Below are 17,317 nucleotides of genomic sequence, written 5' to 3'. Positions count from 1 at the left end.
TAGATGGCACACTAGATAGAGGAGTGGGCTTTAAGTCAAGAAGTGTCATTTTCCTGAGTTCAAATCAAATCTCAGAAGCTTCCTAGCTTCCTGGGCAAGTCTCTTCACCCTGTTTACCTCAGTTTCTTCATCTGTAAAATGAGCTGCAGAAGGAAATGACAAACCACTCTAGTATCTTTGCCACAAAAACCTCCTATGGGATCACAAGGAGTCAGACAATACTGGAAAATGACTTAGCAATAACTAATGGGACCATCAATTCCTGTAAGACCTCTCAATGTTTTTCGAAGTGTTTAAATTTATCCTGTTAAAATTCATCTTATTGGTTAAGTCTATCTGAGGCACTTAGTTTCTAAGATTCCTTTTTGTCTGAATTCGTGATGCTAAAATCAAAGATCCTATCATGAATATGAGCTTTCTCTGTCTCTTAGTGTTCTGTCATCCAACAATCTGATAAGCCTATTATTACTATGTCTTAGATAGCACAAGGGAGAGATCTTTGAGGTACTGTGGGAGATATGTTCTTCTGAACCAATATCAAACCATCAATAACTTACTACTCTTTAGATTCATCATCCATCAAATTAGCTCTAAATCTATTTTACCGTACTAATTAGAGTCCACTTCTCTTTGTCTTTTCCACAATTATAGCACAACATCATCAAATCCTTGATTTAAATTTAAGGCAACAATCTCTACAACAGTGTCCAAATTTACCAGAGCAGAAATTGGTCAAAGAAGAAAATTTAAGGAAATAAGCTTAATCTGGGATGACTCAGTTTTCTTTTATACAACCATGCATTCTTTGTAATCACTCATGCTCTCACCAAACAATTCCTCCTTATTGGTTGAGAATTATAGCCACAAGAGCAGTTTCCTTTGTTGGAAAGGAAATTAACCCATCAAAGATTATTAGCTACTGTATATTTGGCAGAAAAAGTGTCCCAATGGATGTCCAGAGAGTGGAATGTCTTTGTACCTAGATTGTGTCTCCCAAATTCCTCATTTATTTCTCTTTCTGAACAGATATGTGACAATAAATTCTGATGGTCCTTTTTGTTATTATCTCTGTTAAACTTTATCCAAATGATCACTACTATATTTATCCCTCTTTCCCTTAATTTCTTTACATAAGTATGTCTTCTTAATATACAGTGCTCCTTTTCTCCTGCCTTTCACATCAATTATCAACAAGCATGCCCTACTATGCAACAGCCAGTATGTTAAGTGCTGGAGATAAAAAGAAATGTTAATACATGGTCCCTCCCATGAGGAATTTACAATCTAATAGGGGCTCAGGGCAGGAAAAACAACATGCAAAAAACTATGTAGAAATTCATATATATATGTATATGTGTGTGTATATGTATACATACTTGCAAGATAATATAAATTGGAAATCATCTCAGAGGAAAGGCGCTAATACAACAGAGGATCTAGGAAGGTTTTTTGCAAAAGGAAATTTAAGATTTGAAAGAAGACAGGAGATAAATCCGAGGCAGGTGGGAATTCTTTATATGAGGAAAGCCAGTGAAAATGAATGTAGTCAGAAGACAGAAGATGTTCTGTGAGGAACAGTGAAAAGATTATTGTCACTGAAACACAGACAACATGGAAGGAAGATATAAAAAGACTGCAAAGATTGAAAGGGGTCAGGTTACCAACCTGACAGATGATTTTATTTTTGATCCTGGAGGCAATATAGATTCAATAAACAGGGTAGTGACAATCAGACCTGTACTGTAAGATCATATTGAGACTTAATGGGGGATATAAAGTATACTCTTACAGAGCCATGTTGTAATTATAAGGTCAAATTTCTCAGTATATTAGAATCTTTACCTTTCTGAACCCTCCCCCCATTTTTTGCATTTGTGATTAGTCATCTGAGATAATGAGTTTTAATGATCCATTCTTATCTATGTTTATCTATGGGCTTCTAGGTATCTTTTATGTAGCAAAGTGAGCACTGAATTGGGACTATAGTTTTCCCCATTTACATGTAAAACAATTTTAACATCTATTTTAAAAGCTTTGAGATACAGATTCTCACCCCACACACACATTGAGAAGGGGAACAATTCAATGTTATGCCATAGTGCTCTTTAACTGTCTTGACTCAGTTTCCCTGCACTGGTTTCCCTTGTCTCAGTTTCTTTAACTGTTCTGTGTCAATCCCCTAAGATGTAAAATCCCGACTCTGATCCATTAAGACTAAGGATCAATTACTCTAGGGTTATAAATTGTTAGCCCAAGCAAGATAAACAAGAGAGTCAACCTCCTGACTCTTTACTGTCCTTAAGAATTTACAATATCCCTCTAAAATATTCCAAGATATCTCTGTGTATTCAGACATCCTGTCTCTGGGGTTTTTTTTTTTTTTAAGGATTTATGGCCTCCTCCATCCTGACAGCTTCTTACCTCTTCCTTTGTTTAGAGAAAAGGTATTTAAGAAGTTGGGGTTCCTCCATTCATTGCTGGAGGATGGCGGCTGGCAGCTGGCTGGATGCTGGATGCTGGATTCTTTGAGATGACAGTCTCCTCCAGCCCTTGGACCAATATGGATTCTTTGGTCCCAGTATACTTATCTCTGTCTGACTGGATAATTTGAGACAAGAGTCCTGTCCAGTCAATCTTACTCTCCCATTAATAAAATATTAAAAACTCTCTAATCTCTCTCCTGCCTCAGTTTCTTTGGCATTACATCAATATGGGGTTTTTTTTAACATAATAGTCATGTTGTAAAAGAAAACATAGATACCTCCCCCAAAAAACAACAACCAAAAAAAAAAAAAAAAACTCAACAAAAATAAAGTTAAAAAAAAGAAGTATGCTTCAATCTGTATTCAGACACCATTGGTTCTTTCTCTGGGGATGGATATCATTCATCATCACAAATCCTTCAGAGGTGTTCAAGTCTCATTTTCTTATCCAGCAGCTGTTTACTTCCCAAATCTGCAGCTTCTATTCTGAAGCTTTGCCTTGTTTGGAAGCAATTATGAGATACCCTGTGTGCCCCCAAGAGGCTTCTTATTTTCCAAAAGGCTTTCCAGTTTAATATACATCCCATGAATCATCAGAAGTGATCTGGTACATCTTAGGGAGTTTCCCAAGACATCGGGGATCCATGCTCCAGGGAAAACAGCAATCATCTCCATTGGAGTAATCAGGTCAATAGACAACTTCCAGCATGTAGTCATGACTACTATGAATACTCATCTTCCTCTCACCCTTACTGGAAGGTCTTACTAGACAGTACCCTGCTTTGATAGTAATCAGTTAAGATCACCAGGCTCTATTCTGAAGATTCCATCTTTCTGGCCATGTTCCTGCTCTGGCCTCGAGCTTCCAAGGGAAAACTCCTTCCCTCCATGGGGCTGCTGCCAGATCTCTGGATTCTAGGCAGGACAGAGATTCCACCCTCCATCCATAGATCAGCAGGCTCTCCCTGGTCATCTGGAGCTCCACCATCCCAATGTCAGAGGTCACCTCCTTCTGTGCCAGAGACAGGCTGCTTAACATTGATATCCATTTCCTTTAATATTTCCCCAGATCCTCTCTGGATCCACTCCAGTTTGCCAAGACCCTCTTACAAGAGGCCTAGAACCAGACACAAAATTCTACAAGGAGTCTGGACCGTGCAGTACGGGGAGTACAGCAGAGACACGGTTCTCAGTCTTTATCTCCACAGTTTGTTATTCAATTTAAAGTGTCTCTGATTGACTTATCAGCCTTACACTAAATTTGCAGTCACTTTTTTTTGACTTGCAAAAGTCAGATACAGCAAGCTCCTAGAAAACAGGAACTGCCTTTTGCCTTTTTTACATCCCCCAAACTTAGCACAGTGCCTGGCATATAATAGGCACTTAGTAAATGGTTTTTGACAACCTTAATGTTGTCTAGCCATGACTCCCCTACTTGGTATTTATAAAGCTAATTTCTTTAACCCTTGTATAAAACTTGCACTAATTCCTATAGATCTCATTTTAGCAGATTCATTTCATTGTTCTTTAGAACAATGAAAAGATCTTAGAACAATGGAAGACCTTAATCTTTGTGCATTCTCTCATCCAGTGCATTAATTTTTCCCTCACAGCTTTGCATCATTCAAAAATCTAATTAGTAGGTCTTAGGCATGCTGTTGTCCTCTGCCTCAGTGGTAGGAGTTTGTCCCATTTGTCTCATTATTGCTCCCATTATCTCCTAAAATACTCCAATATATTGCACCAATTCTTACCTCTAATCTTCATTATTTTCCTAGACCCAGCAAGGACTTCTTGCTGATCATTGTACTCCTTCTTCATGAGAACCAAAGCTTAACAAAAGGGAAAACAGAACCACATAGGTTTATTAGCTTCTCTTCTGTGGCCACCCTACCCCAATAGGACCTTCCTTTTCTTCTACACAAGCATTACTATTCTCCCCACACTACAAGTATAATTAGGAGTTAGTACTAGATGATCTCCAGGATCCTTGTCAAGTCCAAATATATGTTCCTACGATTGCAGCTATGGTTTACCAGTCAGCCAGGGCTCTTTGGCCCTGGTAGAATTTTTAATATCAGATGGGGCCTCTCAGGAATTTCCACTCTGTTCAGATTACACGGTTAACTCAGAAAGCCCTACCAATGAGATTGCCTCTACTCAGGAAGACCACGAAATTCACATTTTAGTCTGGAGAAGATAACAGGTATTAGTTGATATATTACCCCATCTGGGGCAAAGGAAACTGAGAGAACACAATCATGCTTGGACTCAATCATGCTTATCCTTGAGGGACTCAAAGAGAGCTGGCACTGTGGCAAAGCTAGACAAAGGTTTGAGAATAAAGCAAATACAAAGCCATATCAGAGGAACAGGGAGGGGAGTTTGGCAAACCAGAGTTTGATCCTAATTTAGAAGCAGCTGATACTGGAATATGCAGTCCTTCAACAACAAACAGTTTAGTTTAATACTTAGCAGGGCCCATGAGTTAGGTTCTGGATAAGTGATTGCATTGATAGAACTTTTGGGGTGAGAAAAGCACCTCCCTCTAGCCACATTGGCCCTTCCCTGTAAATAAGAGTCTTAAAGAGATGCCTAGAGCTAAGAATGAGAGGTTAAGTTTGTATCAAGTGTGTATCAAGAGACTTGGACTTGGAAAACAGTTCTTCCTGCTCCAACACATTTTGTGGTATTTGGCAAGAGTATCAGTATCTTCAATGATGTCTCTGATCAAGAATCCTCCCAAGTTTCTTCCTTCGGCAAAATCTCTAAAGGTCCCTATTTCCTATATGTATTCTTTCCTACAACCCAAGTTTTAGTTATTCCAACCCAATAAACCCCAAATTTATTCAACTTGACCTACCTGTTTTATTCAGCTTAGCAAAATAGATGGCTATGGGCCATGAGAATAACACCATCACACATATTCCAAAGAAATGTATGTAGGGAACAGTTACCTGTCAAGAAAGTTAGAATATTAGGCTGAGATCAGTTTCAGATGGACACACCATTGTGACTCTTTTGTGTATGCTTACCTGTAGTGATATCTCAGCAGCTCTCCATTTTTCTTCATAAATTGATTTTATGGTTAGAAAACCAAAAATGCATATGTTCAAGACCAGCAGGACCCCAATCTGCAGAGACAAATATCTCTTGTATTGGAAGCATGCTTGGGGTGACCACTCCCCAAGGTTGACAGAACCCCATGCAATTATGGGGTCAAAGAGAGTGGAGAATTCAATAACTCAGGATGACACTGGATGTTAGGAGCTGAGAAAAAAGGTGGCAAGGTGAGATGCAATCAAAAGACTAAAAGTTCATTGTTATATTATCAGTGTGTAAAACTACATATACTCACAAAGCCCACAAAGACTATCCCCAATTGCATAGTGATAATCATTATCATCAACAAGAATTTAAAAAGCAACTACTATATGCCAGGCATTGTACTAAGAGCTGGGCAAACAAAGAAAGGCAAAAAGAAAAACAACAAAGCTCCCTGCTCTCAAAGAGCTTACAGTTTAATTTCTCATAGGAGAGATAATATACAAATCAGTATATACAAACAAGGAATGATGGATGGATAGATGAAAGGATAGGTGGATGGATAGATGGATGGGTGGGTGGATGGACCAAAAGATGGATGGACAGACAGGCAAATGGATTACAAACTAGACATAATCTCAGAGAGAAGGCACTAACAAGAACTGAGAAAGATGTGTTTTGGTTTTTTTCCCCAGAAGATGGGACCTTACCTGAAATGTGAAGGAAGTCAGGAAAGCCAAGGGATAGAGATTAGGCAGGAGATAGTTCCAATAATAGGGGAACAGCCAGTGAAAATGCATTGAATTGAGAAATGGAGTGACTTGTTAAAGAATGCCAGTGCCACTGGATCAGAGTATGTAGGATAAAGTATGAGAAAACTGGAAAGGTAGGAAGAATACAGGTTATAAAGGGCTTTGAAAGTCAAACAAAGCATTTTATATTTGACTCTGGAAGGATTTTTTTGAATAGAGGATGACACAGTCAGATAGAGCTTAAGATAAGTTGCTTTAGTACTGTGGGCTGTCATACATCTCTGTAACACTTCCTTCACCTTCTTCTCCAAAAGGTTGTCCTAGATGTTTGCTTGAAACAGATTTCATTCTTCTGTAATGCTATGGAAGGACAGTGAAATGGCACAGTAGATAGATCACAAGGTCTAGAATCAGAAAGACTCATCTATGTGCAAGACTAGGCTGTGGGGACACAGACAAATATGAGAATATTTCTTGATCTCAAGTAACTAATGTTCCATTAGAACAAACAATACATACACAGAAAAAATAAAAAGTATTAATAATTTGGCCCTAAGATAAGCCCTCTTTGAAGGGAATTAGGTATTCTAAGAGCCAAAAGTGAGGGAGGAAGGACATTTCAACTTTACAAAGCAACCTGCACAAAAACTGGTATTATATAGAATGGTGAGTCCAAGAAAATAGCAATAACACCAACCTAGCTAGAACAAAGGTGGGTCAAGGAGAGTTATGAGAAGGAAGAACCAAGTTAGATCAAAATATACAAGTTCAGCTGAAAACACAGGAAAACCAAGAAATTTATATTTTAGTCTGGAGAAGATAAGCAAGTGTTAGTTGATATATTGCTCTATCTGGGCCAAAGGAGTATGCTACAGTTATACAGCTTTGGGGGCACAATTCCAAATGGCTGAACCCATTCACATTCCCATCCATGGTCCAGCAGTGTCATCTTTTCCAGTCTGATGGGTTAAAAGTACAGTCTCAAAATTGTTTTAATTTTCCATTCCTCTTAGTGACTTAGAAAATTTTTTCCATATGGTTCCTGATGACTTGGATTTCTTTCTTTGGAAACTGTCTATTCATATCTTTTGATCATTGATCTACTGGGAAAATTCTGTTTTTCAAATAAATTAATCTCTTCCAGAGTGATATTCCAATCACAAATTCAAACTCAGAAAATCTTGGTTATATTTTTAAGACCAAATTTACTTCCTCACATAAAGATCTATAGTTTATATTGCTTGTCATTCTATATTTGTACATCTGTTGATAAACACTTCAGCCTGTGGGTTTAGATTATGTCGCTTGTGAATTTTTGGTGTTGTTTGTGCAATAGCTATTGCTCTCTTTGCTATCTTGAATGATTTAAAATATTCATATGTATATATGTGTAAACACATGTATGGGCACACACTTTTTTGTTTTTTGTTTTTTGCTTTTTCTTTGGAGATTCAATCTCAAATGGTTTAGGAAAGGATAAGTAGGAGCTAATGGACTAAAATTCTGTAGGTTAATAAATCAATCCAAGTAGGATGGGAAGTGCTCAGAAATAACATTCTGAAGATACAAGCAAAAACAATCCTATTAAGGAAAATATTGATGGAAGTGTCTTTAGAGAGGAACATGGTATGGTGACAAATTTCTGGACTTTAGAATTGGAAGTTTGAATCCCAAATGACTGTTATTGTGTGATCCTTTAGACTAGTTACTGTATCTCTTAAAACTTCAGTTTTTTCCGTCTGTAAAATGGGGAATAATAATATACCTAGTTCACAGAATTTTTATGAGGATCAAGTAAGATAATGTACTGCTGAAGCTCTGCAGCGTTAATGTAAGTGCTAGATATTATTTACCACCATGTGGATGGGTGAATAACTTGCTGATCAATTTATATTTTTAAAAGATAGATGAAGGATAAAAGACAAGGATTACTGAGGGTGATGACAAAAAGGTCACATAATCCTGAAGTATATCACTGAAGTTCAAAATGGATTGAGGTTGGCAAGGAACACTGAGAACAACAAAATGTAACGGACAATTCAAAGGGAAGCCAGAACTCCTGCTTGAGGGTGTATGGGATGATGATCATGGATCACCTCAGTTTGCTTTGGTTTTTACTGACAAAAAGTATGGTCCTTGGACTGGAAAGGATGGGGGAGGGGAATGGTTAACGGGGAAGGTGAGGGAATAATAAGAGATACCTAGATGGCCTCAGACTTCAAGTTACCAGGTCTGGATGAGTCACATCTCAGGGCACCCGGGAGAATTATCAGATATGATTGTGAAGCCATTAATCATCCCTAGAAAAAATAGTACAGAACAGGAGGGGTCTCATGAAGTTGAAGGGAAACCGTCAGCCAATCAATATTTATTAAAAACCTACCATGTACCAGGCACTGTGCTAAGTGATGGGAATATAGAATGAGGCAAGAGAAAGTCCCTGCCCTCAAGGAACATAAAAGCAAAACTCAGAATCACAGAACTTCATGGTGGTCATTTATTAAACTCATCTTAGAAAGAGTAAAAGCCCAACAAGTGATCACTTCAGTGAGAAGGAATCCACTGCTTAAGATGGCTTAAATGACTTTAGGATAATTCTTAATTTTTGAGAAACTTTTCCTTCAATCATCATCGTTATCATCATGTTATTTGTTAGACTCTTGCTACATATCAGGCATGATGTTAAATACTAAGGATCTTAAAAAAAAAAAAAAGACCAAAACATAATTCTTGCCTGCAGAGAACTGATGTTCTAATGAGGTAGATAACATGTAACAATGCAACTACGTTCATAAAAAGAGACAGATACAGTGTAGTCTTTAGAGGATTGGTGCTAGCAGTTGGGAAAACTGGAAAAAAATCTTTTGTAGAAAGGCAATGTTCCAAGATAGGCCTTAAAGGAAGCCAAGGAGCAAGAGGTAAGGATGGAGAACATTCCAGGTATGGAGGGAAGCCAGGGGAGCCAAAATTGACCTATCTGCAAATTCCATCCATTGTCTCCTGGAGACAGAGAGTTATAATAAGTCGAATTCTCTTCTGCATGACAATTTTTGGACAGTTTATATTCCTAGTCTTCACTTACCTTATTTAAATACCCCCCAGTTCTTTCAATTCAAGAAGGGCATCTAATTTAAATGACGTCAGAAATTCGGGGCTAGAAGAAATAGAAACTATGAAAGATTTTGCAGATGTGACAAAAGGATCTCTATTGAGAAGCTTTGAGAAAAACACAAGAAGAGGAACCAAAAAGGGGAAAAATATATCCCAGGAACTACAGATATCTAAATTTGCCATAGATCTCTAGCAAAATGGTAGTATTGTTATTAATATAAGTTGTGGGCACTTAGAAAAAATAATAATTAATAATCAACATATTCACAAATAAGAGGTCTTGTCCTTTTTTGACAGTTATTAGATTGGCCAGTCAAGGAATATCATAAGCACAAATTATCTTGATTGCGTTAATGCACCTAAGCTGTCTTATGAAATTTTTATGGATAAGACAGAGATGAGGGCTAGGTGAATATTAAGGAGATATAATGATACAGGACACTTCATTAGCAGGACCACTAATGAAAGGTTTGATGCCTATTGTATGATAAAACTGAAGTGGCCCCAGAGGATACCATACTGCCATGGGAAATAGGAAGTTTAGACTTGTCAGTCAATCTGGGCAGCAAAACAAGGAATCAAGATCATTTTTTTAAAAAGCCAAATATTAATATCATATTAAATCCAACTAACCTCCCCTCACTCCTACCTCCCTGCTCCCCCATCCATTAATCTCTTCAGACAAATATTCCTCTTCTTCCTTTTGCAGGTACAGTTTTTATATATTTTTCTCTCAGGCTTTGTAGAAAAGTCTGGGGAAAGTATACACCATGACCTCTCCCAGATCTTAGGGAAAGTCAAGGTGGAAAGCTTTCTTATATCCTACCTTATTGCACCAATGCAGGTATAGCTGCTGCCCATCTGTCAGCAAACATATCCCTATGATCTGCAAAGAAAAATGGAAAAGATGATCCCTGAATTCTGAAAGTCATTAAAACCAGCACTGGATCCCTGCCATTTTTTTTTTTTTTTGTCTTAGTCATCTCATAACAGTCCACTTCTTCTAACAGGATTTCTTAATATGGGGTTTGTAAACATTTTAAAAAATATTTTGATAATTGTATTTCAGCATAAACATTTTATTTTATGCATTTAAAAATATTATTCCAAAAGTCTCTAGGCTTCATCAAATTGCCAAATGTATCTATGTCACAACAAAGTTAAGAATCCTTGCTCTAACCCATTTAACCACCCCCACTATTTTGTTCTTCAGCCTAAACTCAGATTATTCAAATTTATTTTTATTGTTACTCTTTTTTGCCCTGCCCAGATAAGAATGAATTTCAGAGTCCTCCCTACCCTTTTCCTCATCTCATCTCTTGGTTTAAATAACATTCATCTATGGTTCTCTTTTCCAAGAAATAGCAGTTCATATCTTTTCTCACTTTTTAATCTTTATAGAATAGATACATAGATAAAACAAATAGATAAATAAATCATAGATTAAGCATCTACCCTGTCCCAGATGCTGTGGATACACTAGAAACTGTTCTCTTTACAAGAGATTTTAAGACAGATGTTCTCTATGACCTTAATACAAAACTAAGGCAAAGGAGAGGCAACAAGGGGGGTTTAGTGGTTGGGCATTGATCCTGGATTTATCTGTTGTTCAGTCATTTCACTCTTTGTTACCCCATTTGAGGTTTTCTTGGAAAAGATATTAGAGTGGTTTGCCATTTCCTTCTTCATGGAATTAGGAAAACTTGAATTCAAAAATTCACCTCAGACACTAACTACCTTTGTGACTTGTCTACCTAAGTTTCTTCAATTGTATAATGGGGCTAATTCCACTTGTCTCCTATAGTTATTGCAAGGATCAAAAAGGAATGATTTTTTTAACCTTAAAATGCTATATATGTAGTCCACATATTTTAACATTATCATGATATAAATGTTTTTAAATATAAATTTTATGTAAATCAACATAATGATGTTGTTATTAAGGCTTCTGGAAGGCAATAGGTTTTCCTCCTTTTCCTGGCCCAGCAAATAGTGTGAGATCTGACTCCCTATATACATACTCCTTTTTTCCCATTTTCCGAATACATTGAATTCTATTCCTTCCTCCCTTTATTCAATCTCCAGGACAATTCATATGCTCTTTCATTGGTTTTGCCCATAAATATTCTTAGTTCTTTAAATGATCCTCAGACAAGGTGAGATTTCCAATGGGAAATTAGTTTCTTTTGCATATTTTCCCCACATGAGTATGCTTGTGCATTCCTTCTACTTCTTCCCTATCTCTCCATGTCTCCTTCTGCTCCAACTACATCACACATTGGTTTCCAAGTCAAAATAAAATCTCATCTTCTACAAAAAATCTTCCCCAATCCCTTTTTGATTCTAGTGCCTTCCTTCTTTTCATTATTTCCTGTATGTGGCTTGTCTGTACATATTTGTTCCTTATCTCCTCTATTAGATTGTGAGCTCCTTTGAGGGTAAGAACTGTCTTTTACTTCTTTTTGTATTTGCGATTCTTAACACAAGGCCTAACACATAGGAAGTAAGCACTTAGTAAATGTTTATTGACTGAATGACTGCTCTTCCCACTACACAATGACCAAGTACTTAGTGGCAATGATCTTGGGTGGAAACAGAGTGGTAATGTCATGAAATTCTCTCAAAGTTTTTGATGATTTTTTGAAAAAGAATAGTACTCCATTTGAATTGAAAATGGGGTCTAGAATAAACTCTTCAACTGAAAGACTAAATTTGTTCATCTCTAGTATCTATTTTATGAATTTGCATAACTTGAACTAGATTAGGTTCAAAATCTATATGATTGTTTCATGTCACAAAATTCACAGGTCATTTTTGTAGCAAGATAGGAAAATGACAGACTTGTGTCTAAAGTCGATCTTATTTATAGGTGTAGATGGCTGCCTACATAGTCTGATATAGGAATACCAAAAATCTCATCTGATTCAAGACATCTTCACTATCTCCCTTAATGAATCCATTTCACTTCCTTAAAACTTTAATTATTTTGACAGTAAAATTATTAATTAAAAACTATGGAAAACTACTAGTTAAATGTACAAATCATCTAGAAAGGGAACCTGTGGAAGAAAAGACAATCCCTTTCAGCTTTTATTCAATTAATTGTCACCACAGAAGGCAGAAAAAACATGATCCCTAAGGAACAAAAGAGAGAACTAAGTAATTTCAGATTATTCAAATTAGATAAGAGGAGAAAAGCAACAATCATAGGTGGCTAAGAGGCAGGCAGTATTAGGTACCAACAAGAGAGGGCAGGTCCTCCTAGGATGGAAATAAGATTAGAAGAAGAATGTTGAAAACACTATGTAATCGGGGCTTCAATTCCTCTCTTAATTAGGAGCTAAAATTAAATATTTCTAAAATCCCTACCAGCTCTAAATACTTTCATTCTATGTTTTTTGCAACTATAAAATAAGGTTGAATTGGGTAAGATATGAAAGCACTGATTATTTCTTAGGGAATCATATATCTGTAAGCAAATCTTACCATTTCTGGGGTATAGATGATAAAAATTCCAGAGACTTATAAGAAAAACAAAAAATATCTTTAGTGGATAAAAGACAAATTCATCTGAGTAACAATTTGCTCTTAAGCGGTCCATCATATAATAAGGTGCTAAGGATACAGGATCCCAAGAGAATTTCAATTAAAATGGGATCTATTAGGAAAGCTACAGGGGGCTCCACAAGGGTGTCTGTCTATGAATAGCTGGTGCTACTGGTAGCCATCACCCCCAGAGAGACAACTGGGACTGGGGCTCCTCTTTTGGGCTCCCAGCCCCAAACACCACAGTGGTGAAGTTGGAGGGAGTTTACCAATACTCACCATAAGCAGCATGATGTAACTGAACATGACTGAGGCTGTAATCACCAGAAAGAAGGACCAGAAAAACCAACCATTTGTGAACTGGTAAATAAACCTGAAACATAGCAAGGGATTGTACTATCTTAAACATGCTAAGAATGAGTATTGCTTTATAAGGGGAACAGTCTGGCTGTAGTAGATGGAAGATTTGTGAAGAGATTAGATAGAATGTTTGAAAATGAACATGGAAACCTGATCATGAATGGTCTTGAGAGATCACTTGACTTCCCCAAATTTCTAAACTCAGCCCTCCTTTCTTCCTCTCCTGTTTCCTTCAGGCCAAGGTTAAACCCTCTACTTGTATTTTTGATGCTATAAACTCTGATCTTCTCCAAGACCTCGTTGTTTCAATCATTTCCCACATTTCTCCAATATTCCTTCATTGTCAGTGGGTTTTTCCTAGCCCCTTCCATTTTCTGTAAATATCTTAAGGTGTCTCTTAATCTAAGAAAATATACTCTTCAAATTCTCTAGTCATTATCCTCTCTTCTCTAATAAACTTCTAGAAAAATTATCATGATATTTTCTCAGTGTGGTAAGGAAGGAGGTTTCAAGAAGGGATGGAATTTGGAATTAATTTTTTTTTAATTTGAATGCAATAAATAGAACATTGTGAGGGGGAGAGATGACAAGAGAAAGAGGAATAGAGGACAGGAGGGAGGGAGAAGAAAGGAAGGAAGGAAGGAAGGAAAGAAGGAAGGAAGGAAGAAAGGAAGGAAGGAAGGAAGGAAATCCTATCTCTCACATTTGAACCCAACCTGTAAGAACCTATCAGGCCTGCTTTCTTGTCTATAACATGAGACTGGTCTGAAATATCCCTTCTAGACCTCAATCTACAATCAGAGTATTTTGCAAAGAGAGATCAACTTGACCAAAGACATGGAGGTAAGAAGGTACAAGGCATGGACAAGGGAAAACAAACAATCCAAGCTAGTGAATCTATAGCACATATGCAAGGTCCTAGAGACCTTTCTAGAGAAAGAGCCCTGGTCTTGCTTCAGTATGCAGCAGAGGGGCAGAGAGAGAGGAGAGAGCTAACTCTGGAGTCAGGAAGACGTCACCTTGGTCTGCCCCAGTTTCCTCATCTTTAAAATGAAGGCAATAATAGTACCTACTTTCCAGCATTGTTGGGAGGACAAAATTAATTAATACTTGTAAAAACACTTAACACAGTGCCTGGCACACAGTAGGCACTGCATAAATGCTGAGCAGCAAGGTGGTGCAGTGGATAGAGCATTGGGCCTGGAGTCAGGAGAACCCAAGTTCAAACCCGGCCTCAGACACTCACTAGCTGTGTGACCTTGGGCAAGTCATTTAATCCCATCTGCCTCAATTCTTCACCTGTAAATTGAGTTGGAGAGGGAAATGACAAAGCACTCTGCTGTTTTTACTGAGTAAACCCCAAAGTTGTCACGAAAAGTCAGGCACAAGTAGGATGATTCAACAGCATATAAATGTTGTTTCCCTGAGTGATAAGGAGCTGCTGAAGCTCTTGAGCAGAGGGGTGAGGTAAAGAGATCAACACATAGGGAAATACAGATTAGTCACACCGATGACAATAAAGGGAATAGTCTTGTTATTGAGATAGCAGTTTGCTCTACAAAATGACCTCATTTCACCTTCACACAGCCCTGGGAGGAGGTGCTGTCATTACCCCCGTTTTGTTTGAGGACAAGAGGCAGAGAGAAGTTAAGAGGTTACCCAGAGTCACACAGCTGGAGGAGTAAGGAGACCTGGAGAAGGGAGAAGGGAGCAAGGGGAGGATGCCCTGCAAGGGCTCTGGCCACAGGTCCGGCAGGGATTAATCTGCACCTCCTCTGCCAGGGCAGCGGCAGGAGGCAGGGAGCAAGAGGGAAAGCAGGACCACGGGGCAGAAACAGCATCTGCAGAGAACAAATCATCAGACAGGAGAGAGAAGAGAGATCCAGGCCAAAGACTCCAGGAGATTCGGAATAGCAACCACTTTAACCACTATTTAGTGAGGACTTACTGGGGGGAGGGAGGGAGAGGGTATGGCCCTATGCTTTGCAAAATTCTGCTCACCAGATACAACCTAAGCATCACTCATCACCTGAGACAATGACCCTGAAACTGGAGGCAAAAAAACTGGACCCCTCTATTTGGAGATGGAAGGGACAGGAAGTCAGACCCCCACAAAGACCAGCATAAGATGCCCACCACTCCCGGTTTGCCTCTCCTGCGCCTAGACCACACGCTGAGCACGGGAAGGACCTCAGGAGACCTCAGAGACCAAGGAAACTGAGACCCATAAAGAAAAAGTGACTTGTTTAAAAAAAAACAGAGTGAGTGGCAGAGCCCCGAGAGCTCAGAGCCAGGCGTCTCAGGCCCAGAACGCCCTGGAGAGGGGGGCTGCAGCAAGACTGGGTAGCACCAACAACATCAAAGGTGGGGAACTCACTCGTCAAAGCTGGCGTAGTCATTCCTTGCTTCCAGCCACATGTACAGAAATATGAGGGACATGCACAAGGCCGCAACCTGGAAGGGGAAAAATAGCTGATCTCCCTGGGAAAGAAAAGAAAATTAGCGTCTTATTCCTGATTCAAGCAGTTTTGAGGGATTCTCTGGATATCGGAAGCAAATGGATTTTCTGCACAGGAGCAATGGTATGAATGCCATTGTGTGTGTGTGTGTGTGTGTGTGTGTGTGTGTGTGTGTGTGTTGGGGGAGGGGGCAGTTACAGATTGCTTTTCTTACTGTTTGGCTCAAACTATTCTTAAATTGGGTTCATTTGGATGACGTAAATTGGAGCTGCAAGAGTCCTCAAAAGAGAGAATTAGTGAAGAGACCATGAAACTTAGCTCTAGAAATGCTCTTAAACATGGATCCAAAGCACAATCACTTAGTACAAATTTCTTGTTTTATAAATAATAAAATCACAGATTGAGAGCTAGAAGGGACATCAGAAGACTTCGAGTCCAACCACTCATTTTACAAGTAAACTGAGGCCCAGAGACCTATAAGGTCCGAGGGTTGCCTAGTTCTTGTGATAGTTCTTGTACTTGAACTCAGGTCCTTGGATTCCAAATCCAGCTTTCTTTCACATTAACCTCCTTTGTATACCACCAGCCCCTGAACCCTAAAGGAACCAGCTGAAGCTCAAGAATGTTAGGTGGCTTTGGAAACCATAAAGCTTCTAAATAAACAGCAGGCCTAGGATTAGAATTCAGGTCTTCTGACTCCCCAAGCCCAGGGCTTTTCCCATTGTATCTCAAAACATTTCCTAACACTATTCCATTCCTAGAAAGGAAGGCAACAAGCGTTAAGTGCCTACTATGTGCCTGGCACTGAGCTAAACACTCAAAGAGCACATCCAAATGGCTCAACCAGGCCGGGGTGATGTCAGGAACATGCTAATGGAACCCTTTCATAAAAATGCTGATTGGGAGGCAAAATTATAACATGCTACATCTTCCCAGACATGCTGATGGGGAAAAGCACTGGAGCAGGAAATGTAGCATCAGCTAATTCAAGGGAGGTGAAAGGAGTTTCAAAATTTTCTAGCTTTCTCATCATTATCCCAGGAGTCTTTCTCCAGACACAGTCTTGACCAGAGTTTTTTTTAACCTAGAGCTGGTGAACTTACATAAATAAGATATGTGTGTGTGTGTGTGTGTGTGTGTGTGTGTGTGTATATGTGTGTGTATACAGCTATATAAATATATGTGTATACACACACATATACATTTTAATAGTTCTTTTCTAGTGTAATTGGTTTTCTTTGTAATCCATTGTCTCTTATTTTGTACATTTAAAAACATGATGTTGAAAAGGGATCCATAGGCTTCACCAAATTAACAACCAGAGGGGTCCATAGAACAAAAATAGGTGAGATTCCTGGCTTTAGAAGTCAATGTCCTTCCTAAATGTGACACCCAAAACAAAACACAATGCCCCCCATGGATCTGACCAGGATTTAGGGTAACCTGGGCTCATTAAAAACAGTTTCTGCCTCTGGTTGAGAGAAGGGCATCCAACTTCCTATGGCCTCAGTTTCCTAAGTTGTAAAGTGGAAATGGGAGAAATAATGTATTTAGACCCCTA

General features: G+C 38.6%; 1 protein-coding gene across 1 annotated transcript in view; it reads right to left on the bottom strand.

The window, feature by feature from the left end:
- Positions 1–17,317, bottom strand: part of GDPD4 (glycerophosphodiester phosphodiesterase domain containing 4) — a 54,936-nt gene that overhangs the window by 33,553 nt on the left and 4,066 nt on the right. Inside the window, exons 3-8 of the mRNA XM_051987059.1 lie at positions 15,675–15,778; positions 13,217–13,310; positions 10,218–10,277; positions 5,519–5,617; positions 5,347–5,440; positions 4,238–4,315 (exon numbers count right to left, since the gene is read on the bottom strand). Coding sequence (XP_051843019.1) covers positions 4,238–4,315; positions 5,347–5,440; positions 5,519–5,617; positions 10,218–10,277; positions 13,217–13,310; positions 15,675–15,778 — 529 coding nt within the window. The remainder of the gene's footprint in view (positions 1–4,237; positions 4,316–5,346; positions 5,441–5,518; positions 5,618–10,217; positions 10,278–13,216; positions 13,311–15,674; positions 15,779–17,317) is intronic.

This window comes from Antechinus flavipes, chromosome 3 (assembly GCF_016432865.1).
Source record: "Antechinus flavipes isolate AdamAnt ecotype Samford, QLD, Australia chromosome 3, AdamAnt_v2, whole genome shotgun sequence".
NCBI lineage: Eukaryota > Metazoa > Chordata > Mammalia > Dasyuromorphia > Dasyuridae > Antechinus > Antechinus flavipes.
This window is presented reverse-complemented; position numbering and strand designations above follow the sequence as displayed.